Source organism: Chiloscyllium punctatum, chromosome 4 (assembly GCF_047496795.1).
Source record: "Chiloscyllium punctatum isolate Juve2018m chromosome 4, sChiPun1.3, whole genome shotgun sequence".
NCBI classification, from domain to species: domain Eukaryota; kingdom Metazoa; phylum Chordata; class Chondrichthyes; order Orectolobiformes; family Hemiscylliidae; genus Chiloscyllium; species Chiloscyllium punctatum.
Window position 1 is genome coordinate 82,787,503 of NC_092742.1, and position 17,625 is coordinate 82,805,127.

At 40.9% G+C, this 17,625-nt stretch overlaps 1 protein-coding gene across 6 annotated transcripts in view; it reads left to right on the forward strand.

Annotated features, from left to right (window-relative positions):
* Positions 1–17,625, forward strand: part of actn1 (actinin, alpha 1) — a 209,915-nt gene that overhangs the window by 187,157 nt on the left and 5,133 nt on the right. For 2 of the 6 annotated variants that reach the window (XM_072569172.1, XM_072569173.1), the window contains exons 15-20: positions 4,530–4,712; positions 7,567–7,701; positions 8,748–8,927; positions 10,378–10,524; positions 15,674–15,754; positions 16,119–16,184. In XM_072569172.1, the coding sequence (XP_072425273.1) occupies positions 4,530–4,712; positions 7,567–7,701; positions 8,748–8,927; positions 10,378–10,524; positions 15,674–15,754; positions 16,119–16,184 (792 nt within the window). The remainder of the gene's footprint in view (positions 1–4,529; positions 4,713–7,566; positions 7,702–8,747; positions 8,928–10,377; positions 10,525–15,673; positions 15,755–16,118; positions 16,185–17,625) is intronic. The other 4 variants (XM_072569174.1, XM_072569175.1, XM_072569176.1 and 1 more) reach the window with 2 other exon arrangements.

Sequence of the window (17,625 nt, forward strand, 5' to 3'; positions counted from 1 at the left end):
TAAATGTTTGGAGAAAGTGCTGTGAGCACTGTGGATGCACTGGAGAGTGTTTTTTGGCAGTTATATTGTAGCAATTTTAAGTGTCAACTCATGGTAGAACAATTTGTTTGTTTTCTCTCCCCCTCTCTCTCTTTTGTCATCCCCACACCCCTTTCCCCCACCTCTTCGACTGTTCCTATACATCCAACTGCGTGCTCAAAAGTCCTGCTTTTTTGCTTTCCCTTCTCTGTTTTTTCACTACCAACGTTGTTCGAGCTGTCATTGTATTGCCAGGAGCTCACAACATCAGGAAATCCTGATTTCTCTCCAGTCTCTAGCTTCCAATCTCCATGTTTTTATAACTCAAGTTGGGTATAAAACAATCACCATCTCCTGATTTGTCTCCCATTCCCTTCCCTTCCATTGTGGGTTGTTACCTGACCTTTGCGTCTTGACTCATCAGTTAATTTCTCCATTGTTGATTTTAAATAAACTCCGATGTGATCAACATTCCCTCTATGCTGCGCAGCCTCTCAACATGCACGCACACAGACACTGATTGGCTGGTGTGTTCACTTCCAGTTCTGGGAGCCAATGTCACATGTAATCTGCACAGAAGCAGAAAACAATTACAGGGAATGTAGGAAATTATCTAATTTCATTAGATTTTCTGTGTTATGGACCAGACCAGACTCCCTCAATGTGTTTTAAGAAGGTAGTCATGACCCTAACATTTTCTTCTTTTAAAGGCAAATGTAATATGCTGTGTTTGAGATGCAATTTGACGGGTCAAACTACCAGACATAAGCAAAACCCCATTTATTCAACGCTCTAGTTAAAATGCAACAAAACAAAACAAGAACTTAAAATAACAACTCTGTTGGAAAGCTTAACAGAATAATAGATGCAGTAACAATTGGTAAATAACCATCCTAATATAGTAGCATCCCATAAACACACCCCTTGGGGAAAGAAGACAAATTCAGAAATCCGATTTTCTTACCTGCAAGGTCCACAATAGGAAGAGAAGTCTCAGCTTCTAGTTGTAACTGATAGAGGGAAAAGATAGCTTCCACTTCTTCAAAACTCCAGCTTCCGCTGAATCTAAAAATTAAAAAAAAACCTCGAAATCCTGGTCTGAGAGAGCTGGCCACACTCATTCAGGCTGCTTCTATTGTTCCAAGTTTTTTTTTTAAATTAAAAAAAAGCCCAAGGCCTCTCAAGCTGTTTACTGGCACATCTGTCTTAAAACCTCTATTTATTTTAGAAAAGAACAAAATTACTTCTTAAGCCATAGCATCACCATGCTGTCCAACATTTACATCTCCAGGCTGTATATCTTTAAAACTTCAGATATTCACCCTGACCTCAATGACATTATATAATATGATCTAATTTCATTGGTAGAAAGCCAGAAGTATCTCCTATACCTGGATCTGAGCTCTCTCTCTTTCCCCCCTCTCCCTTATTGTTTACCCATTTGGAATGCAGTCAGTAAGATGCCCTGTTGATTTCTATTTAAAAGCTTTGGCTAAAGCTCTAGTGTTCTCTCTATCTTTATTGGCAGGATTGATTTTAATTCCCCATTCAGAATTTAATGTCAGTTTGAGATGGACAATTTAAAATTGAATAAAATCTGTAATTAGTGCCTTTATTTAAAATATTAACTACCCTACTGGTGAATTCCGATTTCAAATAATGTCTTATTGACTAATATCTGTTATTATCTCCCATGCTGCAACAATCTATTCTTACTGGGTATTGTTACACAGTCTTCAGTAGTTCTCTGGTACCATTGCTACACTGTTGCTTAGGTTACACATAAGTAATGAGAGCATACAGGCTCATTAGACATGATGGAGCTAGGCTGTATAGGAAGGTAAGATTCTATTGTGTTCACCTGGCAATCTAACATAGACATGTTTCACCAAGCATCACTTCATAGTGATGAGGAGTAGGAGTCCTGCTAGTTTATTCATCAGCATTCTGGCCCATGATACAGATATAAATTGATGCTTTTGTAGTTACCATGGCTCATCTTCTTTAATTATAATTTATTATTTTTAAACTTTTATAACTAGAGTCGCTAGGTATTCAACTGTAATGAGCCAGTGATGAGTTTATCATAACTGCATTGGTTTATTCAGTTGCCCTCTTTACTGTACTCTTTAATATTTTCATGTCTGTGTTGAGTTAGCCTTGGAGAGGTGCCGAGGTAGCATAGTCAGTTCAAGTATCCAATCTGGGTAAGATGACATTTTACATTGTTTCAAATTTGATGGATGATGTAGAAGGTTTTAATTTTGTTACTAGCTGAAGGCAAGAATTTGCCAAGTTCTGGTCCCTGAATACTCCAAATAAATGTGGGTTTACTGAGGGCTACCAAATGTGCTGCTTGGTTTGAGGTTCCTGTCTGATATTGACATCTGTATGGACAGTGATGAAGGTTACCAAAAATTAGAAAGGGTTCTTGATCAACTGGACCAAGGATTGGCAGGTGGAATTCAATTTAGTAAATGTGGTGTGTTGCATCTTGGGAAGAACAGCAAGAGTAGGACTTGCACAGTTTCTGGTAGGGCCCTGGGGAGTGTTGTAGAAAAGAGAGACCTAGGGGTTCAGGCACGTAGTTCACTGAAAGTTGCATCACAGATAGACAGGGGAATAAAGAAGGTGTTTAGCACGTTTGCCTTCATTGCTCAGACCAATGTGTTCAGGAATTGGGACATCATGCTGCAATTGGTGAGACCACTTTTGGAGTACTGTGTACAGCTCTGCTTGCCCTGCTAAAGGAGGGATATTATTAAATTGAAGAGGGTGCAGAAAAGATTTACCAAGATGTTGCAAGGGCTGGAGGATTTGAATTTTAAGGAGAGACTGGAAAAGATCTTTTCACTGCAGCATAGGAGGTTGACGGATGACCATGTCTAAGTTTATAAAATCATAAAGAGTATTGATAAGTGAATAGCAAAGGTCTTTTCACTAGGGCTGGAGAGTTCAAAACTAGAGAACGTAATTTTAAAGCGAGAGGGAAAAGATTTAAAAGGGACCTGAGGGGCAAGTTTTTTTGCACACAGGGTGGTTCCTATGTGGAATGAACTGCCAGAGGAAGTAGTGGATGCTGGTACAGTTACAACATTTAAAGGGCATTTAGACAAGGACATGAATAGGAAAGGTTGAGATAGAAATGGGCCAAATGCAGGCAAATGGGACTATTTTAGTTTGGGAAACTTGGTCAGCATTGACGAATTGAACCAAAGGGTTTGTTTCCATGCTGCGTGACTCTATGGAGTCCAAAATATGTAAGCAAATATAATGTCAGAGGTGGCGAAGTGATAAGTTTCCATTGATTCCTGTTCAGATAATGTTCCTGGGAAAACAGGTGATTCCTTTCCTAAAGCCATTTTATGATAATTAATCTATTGTTATGACCAAATGAACAGGGATATTGCCAATTCAGTTTGTACTTTGTCTGTCTTCAGTGAAGAACTAAGCCAGATAGGTAATTTTGACTTGAGCAACATGACGGTTAGTTGTGCCAAACCCCACAGTAAAACATTTAAAAAGTTAAGGATTTACAAGTATGTCTGTCTTCTCACTAGCAAGCACATACTCAAATCCCAAATTGAATTGAATTGAATTTAATTTATTGTCTCATGTACTGAGGCACAGTGAAAAGCTCTGTCTTGCGAGCAATACAGGCAGATCACAGAGTTAAGTAGCGTGGATAAGTAAATATTAATGCATGAGGAAAAGTACAGCCTTATAGAATATTCATATAACCTTAAGAATATATAAGGTTAAACTCAGCAAGTTAAGAATGCACACTTACAAAGAGAAAGGAAAATTTATGGATTATATCCACAGTCACTGTTTCACCAGCTGAAGTAGTTGGTTTGAAGTTGTGCCTGAGAGTAAAACTTGGAAGTGTCAGAACTGGTCCAAATTGATCTCGCATATCTGAAAATAGAACTCCAGTTCACGTTAAACCCACTGGTTCTGTACTGGTTATCCCACTTATTGTTGTCAAACTCCAATGGCTTTCCCTCCGAGCTTTGTCTGCTGTAGAGTGATAGATATGCTTTTCTGTCTCGAAGACCGGGTTTAGAGATTATAAATGGTATTACTTTGTAGTTTCTGTCAAAATCCAAATTAAAACGTCCACCAAAAGATTACATCACAACTCTGAGTTGGTTGTGTACTCCAAAAGCTCATGTCTGGCCCAACGTTCTCTCACTCGTGAAAGCTGAGGTGGTTAATATTTAATGTTCAACAAATTAACCCCTAAATGATCCATCCTCTACCCTGATGAGACAGTCAGGAGCTGTTCTCACCCCCAGGTGTGCCATTGTCTTTGGGGTCTCTGGAATGTGGTTACACAAATGCATTTGAGTACTTGTTTTGAGTCAGTGTCTTTGTTTCAGTGCAATGTCCTTTTTAGAAGATTAGTATGTCACACTGAGATCCAAATGAATTCCACATAGCGCATTTTCATGATACTCCGGACTCTCTGTGACTAATGTTTTGTTCCTCATCTGTACTCTGATCTATAGGGATTGATAACTGCTCACGAGCAATTTAAAGCCACCCTGCCCGAGGCAGACCGCGAGCGCCAGGCTATCCTGGGCATTCACAATGAGGTATCCAAGATAGTCCAAACCTACCACGTCAACATGGCCGGTACCAATCCTTACACAACAATCGCCCCACAAGACATTAACAACAAATGGGAAAAGGTGAGGACAATTCCTAAATGTTTTGGTTGTACTTGGGGGGGGGGGGAACAAAAAGGGCAGCTGCGTTTTGTTTTAAAACACCATCAGTGAGATGTCACTCACTATCTAAGTTCATTTTGCACCAATACGTGACTTAAGTGTTGCTGTCTTGTACTCATCAAGACAGTTCATAAGAATACAAATTGAAGGGAAAATCAATATTGATACTGAGAAGAGAATGCATATTAATTGCCAAGTGGTTTCTAGTTTAGCTGTAACCATGGAAAATACACCAGTGATTATGAATTAACAGTTAAGTTCTAGGCTTTGTTTAAACTTAAACCGAGTATGTTGGCCCTAATAGGTTAAGAAATTGCCCTGTAAAATGAGCCAGTGAGTGACTGTCACTTAAATTGTTGAGTTGACAATATTTTGTGGCTGTCAATAACAGACAAAGTACTGGCCCAACTATACTTGTAAACTCACAACACAGTGTCAAACATTATTTGAGATTCTGCAACTGTACAATATTTAAAGATAAAACTGAGTGTGCGAAAAAATTACTCTGACAACCAATGCAGGCTTACAGTGTGACACATTTGTGTGTACTGGAAGCTTACACACACTGGACCCTGTTCTTTGCAGACCAAGAACATGCACACACCCTGCACCCGTTAACTCAACAAAATAAGTGGCAGCCATTTACTGGCTCATTTCTCAAGGCAGTGCCTTTGCCTGTCAGCCAACCTGCCTGGTTTAGAATTTAAACAAAGCCTGGCAGTTAACTGTTAATCATCACTAACTGGAGCATTCTCCATGGCAAAGCCTCTACCACTCAGAGTCCATGTGCCAAAGAACAATGAGCATTCTTCTGTCATAGAGCATCAATCTTTTCCCCTTAAAATGAGAATGCCGTAAATTGCCCTGAAGATTGCAAGATGAAAAGCTTCAACAATCTCTCTTCATTCAGCGATAACCAAGTTCGAACAATCAAACATGTACTTGAATAACTGACTAGTTATCACAGCCACATTTGAGTATGTTAGTATCCAATGTCTCACCCAATCATAATTTGAGCACATAATGGAGCTGCTTTTGTTGGCCTTAACTGTTGATCCTGTTGCATAATTTGATTTGTCGCCATGTGTGTCCAGCTTTCTTCCAAAATATGCTTTGATACAAACCCAAAATCGTCATTCAAGACATCTTGGCTTTCCGTCTCTCCTACCTGTGGGTGAAATCATTCTTAACAGAAAATGGCTATAATACATCATATATGGAATAAAAGACACTGTGTGTATCCCAGTGTGGTTTTCATTTGAATTTTGGCTCTATGTCAAACTTTTCTTTTTGGAATTTAATCTCTGAGGAAACAAAATGTTGGTGAGATTGTTTCCAGCTGAGTGTGCATTCCTTTGTTCTTTTGTAATCTTCTAAAAGGAGCTGATTGCTGCATTGCATGTCTCCAAATGAAACAGCCAGTAGCCAAGACCCTAACACGCTGTACTAAAGTTTCCAGTCTGTATTCCACCTCCGATTAACTTGTCACTATTTATTTGAATGGGATTTAAGTTGCTGGTAAGGACATCATCTCGGACAAAACAGATCGCTTGATTGCCGCCCACACCACCACCATCATCTTACCCGTCCCCCACCTACCCCAGTCCAATATCTTCAACATCCGCTCCCTCCATAAATGATCCACAGGAAACACTGCGAGAATGCTGCCTCACAGTGCCAGGGAAACTGGGTTCCTTTCCAGCCTTGGGGGACTGACTGTGTGTCTGACTAGCTTCCAGGTGCTCTGGTTTCCTCCCACAGTCCAAAGATGTGCAGGTTAGGTGAATTGGCCATGCTAAGCTGCCCATATGTGTTCAGGGTTGTACAGACTAGAGGCATTAATCAGGGGAAATTTAGACTAATAGAGTAGGGGAATGGTTCTGGGTGAGATACTCTTCAGAGGGTCAGTGTGAGCATGTTGGGCCAAATGGATTCTATGAACTCACCAAGGCTCCTTCTTCGACAATACTTTTCAAATCCACAACCTCTAGATGGGATGAACAGCAGATACATGTTCAGTGGCTTTCCCATCATTGAAATTCCCCCCATTATTAACATCCTGAGAGTTACTGTTGACCAAAAATGAACTGGGCTAGCCATGAAAATACTAGCTTTGGGGGAAGTTAGGAATTCTGTGGTAAGGAACTTGCTTCCTGTCTCCCCAGTGTCTGTCCACCAATTTCAAGTTACAAGTCAGGTGTGTGATTGAATACGGCCCACTTACCTGAGTCACTGCAGTCCCAACAACACCTGATATCATCATGGACAGTGCAGCCCACTTCATTAGCAGCATATGCACTATTTTCAACATCAAGTCTCTTCTTCACACATACATAGTGGTAGCAGTGTGCACCATCTACAAGGTGCTCTGTAACAACTCCTCAAGGCACCTTTCAAACTTGCAGCCTCTATTGCCAGAAGGACAAGGACAGCAGATGCAAGCAAACACCAGCACCTTCAAGGTCCCCTCCAAGTCACTGAGCCAAATTCTTCTGAATATCACTGTGGGGTTTACCAATCCATCAGTGGTTCAAGAAGGCAGCTCACTAACTCCCTTCTCCAGGGCAATTTGGGAAGGACAATAAAAATGTTCGCCAAGCCAGTAACACCCACCTCCCTCAATGAATAATAATTTTTAAAAATTATTCTGAGCTGGATTCAAGGTGAAGGAATAGTGTTGTACCACCAGGTATCCCAGCCAGTGTAAAATACCTGTAGATATAAAGGGAGAAAGTTACTCCTGTTTGGGCTTTTGTCCCTTTTAAAGGAATAGATGCAGTGTTGAGTGATTTATATGATAATACCTTGTTTTCAGGTTCGACACTTGGTGCCTCAGAGGGACCATGCTCTGATGGAGGAAAATGCTCGTCAGCAATCCAATGAGAGACTGCGGAAACAATTTGCAACACAAGCCAATGTTATTGGTCCTTGGATTCAGACTAAGATGGAGGTAATATCTCAAAGACATTACGAAGCTGGTTGCAAGACTGCATAATTGGTGAGGGTGCTGTTACAGGCACTGAGTTAGCTGTTTTATCGGTGGTGGTGCTGTTACAGGCTCTGTGTTAGCTATATTATCAGTGATGGTGCTGTTAAAGGCACTGTTAGCTGTATTCTTGGTGAGGGTGCTGTTACAAGCACGGTTAGCTGTATTCTTGGTGAGGGCGCTGTTACAGGCACTGTTAGCTGTATTCTTGGTGTTGGTGCTGTTACAGGCACTGCGTTAGCTATATTATTGGTGACTGTGCTGTTACAGGCATTGACTTAGCTGTATTATCGGTGATAGTGCTGTTACAGACACAGCGTTAGGCACTGTGACAGCAATTTGAAAGAAAGCAAGGGAATTGAATTTATATGAAATCTTTCAGAACTTGGCAAAGTGTTTGACTGCCAGTATTGTATTTTCTCACTTTGAAATCTAGCCACTGGTGTAATGTAGGGAAAGCAGCAGCAAGCACCCACACTGTGAGGTTCCAGAAAAAGTAATGAGTTAATGTCTAGATGGTCTGTTTTTGTGGTGTGGGTTTTAGAGAGTAGCATTGACCTGGATACTGAACAAAACATCACTGCTCTTAGTCAATAGAGCAGTTCAATGTTTTACATGCACCAACAGGGGGAGATTGGCTCTTGGTTTGACATCGCATATGAAAGATGCTCATTCCTACAATGCAGGAATCCCTCATTACTGCAGTGAAGTGTCAGTTTAGATTATTTATTATTTGGCAGACTCAAAAGTCCGTGGTGTGGTTTTGATCAGAGCTAAATGTTGCTTTCTCTATCATGGAGTTTTACATTCTCCTAAAACTTGGCTGTTCAATTGATCAGGTTATGTAACAAATGCACCTACATTGATTGAAGACATTGTATGATTGAGAAAAGTATTCTTACTATTCAAGCATTTTCAAGTTTGGTGTGGTTCTACCTGTTGTACAGCTGGTATCCACAAAAGGCAGCAGAGATATTCACCCCATCGCCTCTGTCCATTCACTTTTCTAGGAGATTGGTCGCATCTCCATTGAGATGCATGGCACATTGGAGGATCAGCTGAACCACCTCCGACAGTATGAGAAAAGCATTGTCAACTACAAACCAAAGATCGATCAGCTTGAAGGAGACCATCAGCTCATCCAAGAGGCACTAATCTTTGACAACAAGCACACCAACTACACAATGGAGGTAAGCAGCTCTTCTCCTTCCAGTGCTTTTCTGGTTTGCACTTGTCTGTACATCCTGTTTAATGCGGACACATGTAGTTTGCCCTTAAAAGGTCAATTGCCGAAGTCATCCTGCGGTGTTGCTGCAGCTGCTCCTGCTGCTTTGATGATGGCATTGTTTAAAGCTGTTTAACATTACTGTGTCTCAACTGGTCTGCTGTCTCCGTGATCTTGTTTTCATTCTTGCCCTTTCTTTCTCATTCCTGTATGCCTTTACCTTGATTCAGTTCATAGATATGAATTGTGTGTCTTAGAATCACAACCTGAAACCCGTCAATCTCCAAATGAGGATGGCTTCCAGACTGGAACTTATATACAGTGAGCTATTCCTCACTCTCAAAATACAGCATTTTGTAAACGCCAACACATGAGGACCAGTAATCATTTAATTACAGCATTTTTAGTGTAAGTAAAGTGCCTAACAACTGTAGAATTTATGGAACTGTAACCATTCATAATGCAGCACCTTCACAGCACAGAGACTTGTGATTAATCTGACGATACCATATTTGTTTTGGTGTCCTGTGTCTTTTTCAATGGGTCTTTATTTAATAATTTTTTGTCCTTTCTCCTTCAAACAGCCTTTTTTCAGTAAAAATTGTCAGGCATATTTTTAAAATGATTCACCAATATTTCTTTGAGATGAGCAGCATAACTTTGATTTTGGGCACCCCACACAGTCTTGAAAACCATGGGTAAATTGTGTTTTTCTTTAAACAAAGCTTGAATATTAATAGGTATTTTCCTGAGAAATCACTATAATATTTTCACTAGTGTATTTTAAATGCATGACCAGTGGTGAGTTTGGAAAATGAACTGTGGTCATTTTCTCATCCTAGTCTTCCTCACCCTACCTAAGTTTTGTACAACAGTGACGGTCTAATTATGACCATTTTTGCAGGTTTAGGAGTAATAAATTTCCTTTCATCTGCTTTGATTACTGCAATATTGTTTGCTCCACTGTTAAGGGAAGCTGTGCCAACTTTTGAAGTGTTATTAACTCTTGAAATGAAATTTGCAATCATGTCAATATAATCATTGAACTGTTTACTTTCTAACAGATTTTGTCATCTGATTTCCAAAACAAGCAAAGTTGGTCTTGCAGCTGTTAAAAATCCATTTTTTTTTTTAGCTTTCAGTTCATCTCCAGGCGTGAGGAACTTCCTTGCTCTCTTTGTCACTGTGTTAGCATGTGGGAAAGCTGATGATCGAGCATTAGTGGCACCTGAACCAGACTGCTTTCTCAAGCTTGTTCCTTTCTCAAGCTTATTTTTAATCTTGTCAGGTACAGACCTGCTCAGGGTCACTATGAGAATAGCCTTTAGAAAGAACAAATTGAAGTGCCTGTGAAGCCAAGGAGAATGCATTAGACAAGTGCGCTTAATTCATTGACTTCCTTCCCTTTGTTGCAGCATATCAGAGTGGGCTGGGAACAGCTGCTCACCACCATTGCCAGGACAATCAATGAAATTGAGAACCAAGTCCTCACCAGAGATGCAAAGGGCATCAGTCAGGAGCAGATGAATGAGTTCAGGGCCTCCTTTAACCACTTCGACAGGGTAAGCTGACAGGTTTGACTTGCCGGTGATATGTGAGTTTTGCAGTGAGATTTATTCAGTTTTCTTGGCTGTGTTGAAGTATTTTCTTTCAGGAAATGGGGGATGCGACTCAAAATAGAATGTTTGCCACAAAATGTTAACCATATCCACAATGAAGCCACCAACTGCACCTGAACTTCAAGATGTCAAACTCCGAAACAAAGGAAACTGTGCAGTGCTCAAGTTTAATAATAGATAAAGTAACTAGTAAAAGTTTAAAACTAAAGCACGCTTCTTTAGTGTGCTGAGGCCTGAGATGTATTTTCCCATCCTCCCTTCTAGCCTACTTCTGTATGCACCAATTGTTGCACCTCCAATGATCATTTTCCATGTGAGAGTCTGGACAGCAGTATTGGCAAATTATTTGACAATGGAATGTGGATCATCCCTTACCATGAATGTGATGTATAATTTTACAGATGGCCGCCAACAAATTTTCCCTGAGCTGGGGAGGCAGAGAGCTGTAAAGTAACCCAGGTAGCTCCCCTGTATGCCCCTGACCTGTGCCACTCAATCTTATCACCATGACTTCAATCCCCTCTCTTCCCCCCCCCCCCCCCCCCCCCCCCCATAGTCCCCAGGCTTTCCCTGCCCTCATTGTTGTGGATGCTCTACTTCTAACCAAATAACGCACGGCCAACTGTTGAACTGTCTATGTGGCTGCCATGACTGCTGAGCCATTCCTCCCCAACATTTTAGATGGTGAGATAAGAAACTATGACATCTGATGGAGTATGTCTAGGAATGTTCAGTAGGGACTCCCCCATTCCTGCAGGTTCCCATTCTAGAAAAGTAACCATTTGCCTACAAGTATTGCAAACATCAGTTTTCAACCTTGTTCTGCTTATTTTCATACAGAAATCTAAGGTAATAGTCGCAGATGAATGCCATAATCGTCAGCTGTCCAACTGTTTGTTCGTTCCTTCGCTTGTCCCTTCTCATCGATCTTAATAGAATGTTATTTTCCATTTCAACACACCCTCTTGTTCTCATGCTACATTTCTGACCTGGGCCTGCTGAGATTTTTCAATGAGGCATTAAATCATGATCCAAGAGCAACACCTCATTTTCTGCTTAGACATTTGACAGCCTCTAGGACTCAATATTGTATTCTACAACTTCAGAACCTGACTTCATGATGTCTGTTCTCCATTTTTCTTAAATTCTCCACTCCACCGCACGACCTTGTATTGTTTTTGTCCTTTGTGTCTCATTTAGTTTGCTCTCAGAGAACCCATTTGCTTCTTTCACAACTTTAAATTTATACTTGTTTCACATTTTTATTTCTCTTTTTATCCTCAACTACTAACCCCTTTGTCTTTCACACTAGGCCTCCACACCATCTGTTGCCCTCCACCTCTGTCAAAAGTGTGAAAAACACTACTTTCCAATCTCTCTCAGTTGTGGAGAAAAGTCTCACTTGATTTGAAACATTAACTCTGTTTCTCTCACCACGGCTGCTGACAGACCTGCCAAGTTTCTCCAGCACTTTGTCTTTGTTTCAGAATTCCGCCATCTGCAATATTTTGCTTCTATTACTTGCTATTCCGTGTTGACTCAGTGAGTAAATAACAGGCCCCATGAACCAGGCAGGTCAGTGACTTGACTCCTTGTTGTCATGGCATTAAAGGACATCAACAGCGGAGAAATTTTCAACAGTTGCCAGCTGAAGAAGAGAGAAGCATTGGCCAAAGCGTGGTCCCTAATTATTGTTGAGTTGGTGGAAAACTGCACGTTGACTCTTCATGGAGTCAGGACCGTGCACCGCTCCAGACTCCTTCCTCTTACCTACTTTCCCTCTTCTCTCCCCCCCCCCCCCACCCCAGTTTTCTTCTCCTCCCCCATACCTCCTGCCTCATATTCCTCCATTGAACGGCCTGTCAACACTGTTCAAGCTCGCACATAAATGAAGAATGACAATTCCAGTGGGATACAAGCAGATTGGTGGCATCCATGGCATCAGGAAGATGGGACAAAGAAAGTAAACAATGTGGGGGAGGGGGGTATATATGAGTGGATTGGTAATAAGTTACTTTTTCAAACTCTGCTTCATCCTGTTGTGCAGACACATCAGTCAAATATCTATGACTCATGCTCAGTATTTGACTTTCATACTTCCAATTTTGAAAATTCTTTTTAACCAACGTCTCAGAGTCTGTGGCAAATGGGACTTGAACCCTGATGGTTAGACTTGTTTTTAATGTCCAAAAATGCTCTTACACACAATTGAAGTAATTTTTTCCCCCATCACCCATGGTATCTTTTCATCCATTAACCACCTCAACAAATCATCCATATTTTCCAATTGATTACTTTCCATACAAAGCCTATTAAGGACAATGCAGTATTTTTGGGGGAGGTGATGTCCTAGTGGTATTACCGCTAGAGTGTTAACCCAGAACCCAGATAATGTTCTGAAGAGCCGGGTTTGAATCCCACCATGGTAGATGGTGAAATTTGAATTCAGTTAAAAACAATCTGGAGTTAAATTTCTAATGGTGACCATGAATCTGTTGTCAATTGAGAAAAGCCCATCTGGTTCACTAATGCTCTTTAGGGAAGGAAACTGCCATCCTTACCTGGGTCTGGCCTACATGCGACTCCAGATCCACAGCAATGTGGTTGACTCTTAACTGCTCTCTGGGCAATTAGGGATTGGCAATAAATGCTGGCCTTGCTGGAGACAGACTCCACTAATGAACAAAGAAGGAAACCAAAGGTTTAGGGGAGGTAGGTAAAGAGCTAGGGGCTAACTCAAAATGGAGTTGGAAGGGGCTGATTGATTGGACTTTATCAGATTCTGAACTGTTGCAGAGTGCCGTCTTGTCCATTAGAAATGTGTGAATTAATAACTGATAGTGTCTGGGGTGAAGATAACAAAGCTTGCAAGTCCCAACGTATGCATTTTGTGAAGAAGCAAAACTGTCTTCAACTGCCCAGAGACTTTAAAACGTGGAGGCGCAGTCTCAGGAGAAGGGGCTGATCATTATGAACTGTAATGAGGAGAAATTACTTCAATCACAGTGTACTGCATTTAGGAATCCTCTGTCCCAATGATGAGCACGTCTAAGGCTGAGGTAGGCAGAGAGTTTTGACGTCTCAAGGAATGGAGAGATAGGAGAAGTGGGCAGGAAAGTTCAACCTCAAAGAATTGAATTTCTCTTCTGGTTAGATGAAGAACAAAAGTTGAATGTAGTTCAATACTATTTTTTGTGGTTATACCTTTGCTGCATTGATCCCTCAGCATCAGACCCTTTGCACAGTCAGTATTAAGTTCCTATTTGATTTTCAACTTGTCCAGTGTCCCAATGGTGTCTGAACACTTGCTGCATCATGGATCATAAGCTAAAACCCTCATTGTACAGTTCGGCAGTGCGCTGCATTCACAGAGTCCCCTCGTCTTAATTTGGTGCTCTGGGGAATTGCAGGTTAGGATTATTGATTAATGTAACTCCTGACCAGATATCGGGGAGAATCTGTGCTGGTATGGACTGAAGCGTAAATAAGGAAATGTATATTATTTTCTAAAAAAAAATCAATTCCACAACAGTTATGTAATTCTTCTCCTTGTCAAACTTGGATAATACATTTTACACTGCACGGTTGTTTCTTAGGAGTGCTCTTAACTCTGATATTACATAACAACTGCTTAACCTGTGAGAGATATTTGCATTTGCTTCATGTATTACTGGGAATAGTATGATTTGGTATCTATGTGGTATGTTTGATTTCTTGAATATTGTGGTGCAATTGTCACAGTGCCAGTAAGGCCTGTTTAAATACTGCAAATTATGAGGGAAAGTAGAATGGCTGTTAGACAACAGAGTAAATAATAATGTATTTTTGATGTTGATTGTACATTGGGTTTTGAGAAGTTAATTATGGTATACTTTGTAACTCTGACTGCACTTGCCTCTCTGTCACTGCACTGCTGTCACTGCATATCCTTACCCCTGAGCACTGTCACTGCATTAAAGGATGCATCCACTCTCTGATGTGCAGCTTTGTTAAATTCTGTTGTAAAATTGTATTGATACCTTGTTTGTTTTATGATACCTATGAATACTAGAGCAAACTTTCTATCTCATGTCACGGATTTGGCAGGATAAATTTTGACAGGGATAAATTTTAACAAATACTTCCAAGAGGGAAATGGGGTAACAATCAAATTACAGCTTTGAGTTCAGTTTTTGATGTAATGTCCAGAGAATGCTAGTTTTCTGTATCAGGCTGCTGGCATGCAGAAACAAGATGTTGTGTAGTGTGGGGGTATCCAAGATGTCTTTACAGCTCTTTGAGGTTTTCAGTTTTATTTCTCTGCCTTTTCTTTCAAAAGAAAATTAATGCCTTAATCTTCCCAAATACCAATAAGTAAATGGGATAATGGACCTTACCTTCAGCAGCAGTTAACGAGCCAGGAGGGAAGAAAGGATAGACCTGGTTGGTTAAGTGTGTCACCTTCTCCATCCCGCCCCCACCTCCCCCCCCCCCCCCCCCCCCCCCCCCCCCAACTGCTGCCTTCTGCCCTTTCCTCACCAGCACCACCCCTCAGCCCGAGCAGCAGCTTCTGTGGTCTCTGCAGGAAGCAAGCGCAATGACCAGAGTAACTCTTAAACCTGCTCCCTCGCCATTGGCTCATTCAATGTAGGACATAGAATGGCAAATTCTGGAGAAAACACAGTGAAAATCTTGCCTTTGAATTTTCTCGGGAAATCAACAGTTAGTTATTGGCATATGTTGGTTCCTTTCTAACTGTTAACTGGAAAGCATTAACCTCTTGGCGAGTTCATCACCATTTGACCTCTTGTGAGTAGCCGGGGATGAATCGTTAGTTTTGATCCCTGTCAAGACAGCAGAGATGAGCTTTCTAGTAATCTGGGAAAGAAGCCTGATCGTTTGGGACCGTGAAGTTTGAACCGTTGTGATATCTAATTTTGTGCACTTTGTTTTCCTCTTTCCACTTGCATGATCTCCTTCCTTGACCCCCATTTTTCCCTTTGCATGTATGCCTTCCACCTATTCACTTTTTCTCCCTCCATCCTTTCCCTCACCCGACAACTGCTGTCTCCATCACCATGCATGGCGTACCTCGTGGCATTGCCTAACCCAGGACCATTCTGGCACCCTTGGAGCAGAGGAGTTCAAAGCCTGCCTCATCAGCTTGGGGTACGATATTGGAAATGACGCACAGGTATTAACTGCTAGTGTATAATGTGAAGTACTCCAAACTGGTACATTGAATTAACTAAATGTTTTTTTTTTCTCTTTGTCTTTATGTCTTGACCTAATGTCTCTGTTTGTGGTGGTTCTCTTGTAATTCATCTTCCTCTTCAACTAATGTTTTCCTGCTTATGATGTTTGAACTGCACTATCTGCTATTCACCTGTTTTTAATCTCTCCTGTGTTTATTCTTCCACCTTGATACATTGTTGAAACGTTTCTTTCATTTGCTTGTCTTGCACTTTGCTGTCTCATTCTCCTTTTTTTGTCATGATTATCTTCCGCTCTGCTTTTATTTTTGTCCTGTTGGTGTCTCCTTCCTCCTCTCTCTGTAGAAGAGGACTGGAATGATGGACAGTGATGATTTCAAAGCTTGCCTTATCTCCATGGGTTACAATCTGGTATGGTGACTTCCCATTCCTTCTACTATTTTCAATGTATTAAAGCCTGGTTCTGAAGCAGGGCGATGAATGTAAGAGATCCATGTTAAGTGGTCTTTGTTGCAGAACAACACATGTACGGTTTAGTGACTTGCTTCATCCAGATACTGAGTTCTTTTATTTCGGTCACCTTTAAGACTATTGACATGTTGAACTAAAGCTGCAGTGCTCCTCAGAAGTTTTGCTGAACCACTGTGTAGACAAACATCTCCGTCTTTGGACTTGCCAGTTCGGAACCACTGCTTATGAATTTCTGCAATCGTTAAAGTCATAGCAGAATGGAAGTCTACGATATGATGGGATACACCACTCTGAAATTATTAAAGATTACACATACAAGCTGAAAGATGGCAATTTTCTTTTGGCTTGCTCCATGTAATTTGCAAAAATATAAAGTTAAAGTAATACAGTCATACAGCATGGAAACAGATCTTTCTGTCTCATTAAATTATAATCCCAATCTAAATTAGTCCCACCTCCCTGCGCTTGGCCCATATCTCTCCAAACAGTTCTTATTCAAATGTCTTTGAAACATTGTAATCGTACCCACATCTATCACTTCCTCTGGAAGTTCATTCTGCACATGAGCCACCCAGTTTTTAAACAAAATAAATTGCCTCTCATGTCTTTATTTAGTCTTTCTCCTCTCATTTTAAAAATATGCCCCCTAGTGTTGAAATCCCCCACCCTAGGGAAAAGATACCTGCCATTTACCTTATCTATACCCCTCATGATTTTATAAATCTCCTATAAGGTCATCCCTCAACCTCCTACACTCCAGTGAAAAAGTCCCAGCCTATCCAGCCTCTCCCTATAATTCAAACCTTCCATTCCCGCCAACATCCTGATAACTCCCTTCCGAACCTTCTCTAGCTTAGAATCCTTCTTATGACAGGAAAAACAGAGTTGCCCACGTACTTCAGAAAATGCTTCACCAACTTTCTGAACAACCTCAAGAAAATGTCCCAACTCCTATAATTGAGTCTGAGCAATGAAGGCAAGTATGCTAAATGCTTTCTTGACCATTCTATCTATATGTAATGCAAACATCAAAAAATTATGTACCTGACCCACTCGGTCTCTTTGTTCCATAACATGACACAAGCCCCAATAATGCACATTTAGAACTCTCTTCACTCAAAGAATTGTGGATTCTTAGACAATGGGAACTGTCAAGATTATGACAGAATCATGTAAGACTATTAAGGAAAATGGACCAAAAGCACAAAAGTGGAATTCAGGAGGACCAGTCATTACCTAAATGAAAGTTGGAGTGGGCCTGTAAGGTTGAATGACCCATTGTGTTCCTTCTGCATTGTGTAAATATAGAGCAACTTGGGGAGGGGGGGCACTGCAGTTTTTGGATGAAGCAAAGGGCACAAGATTATACAGTCAGTCAAGT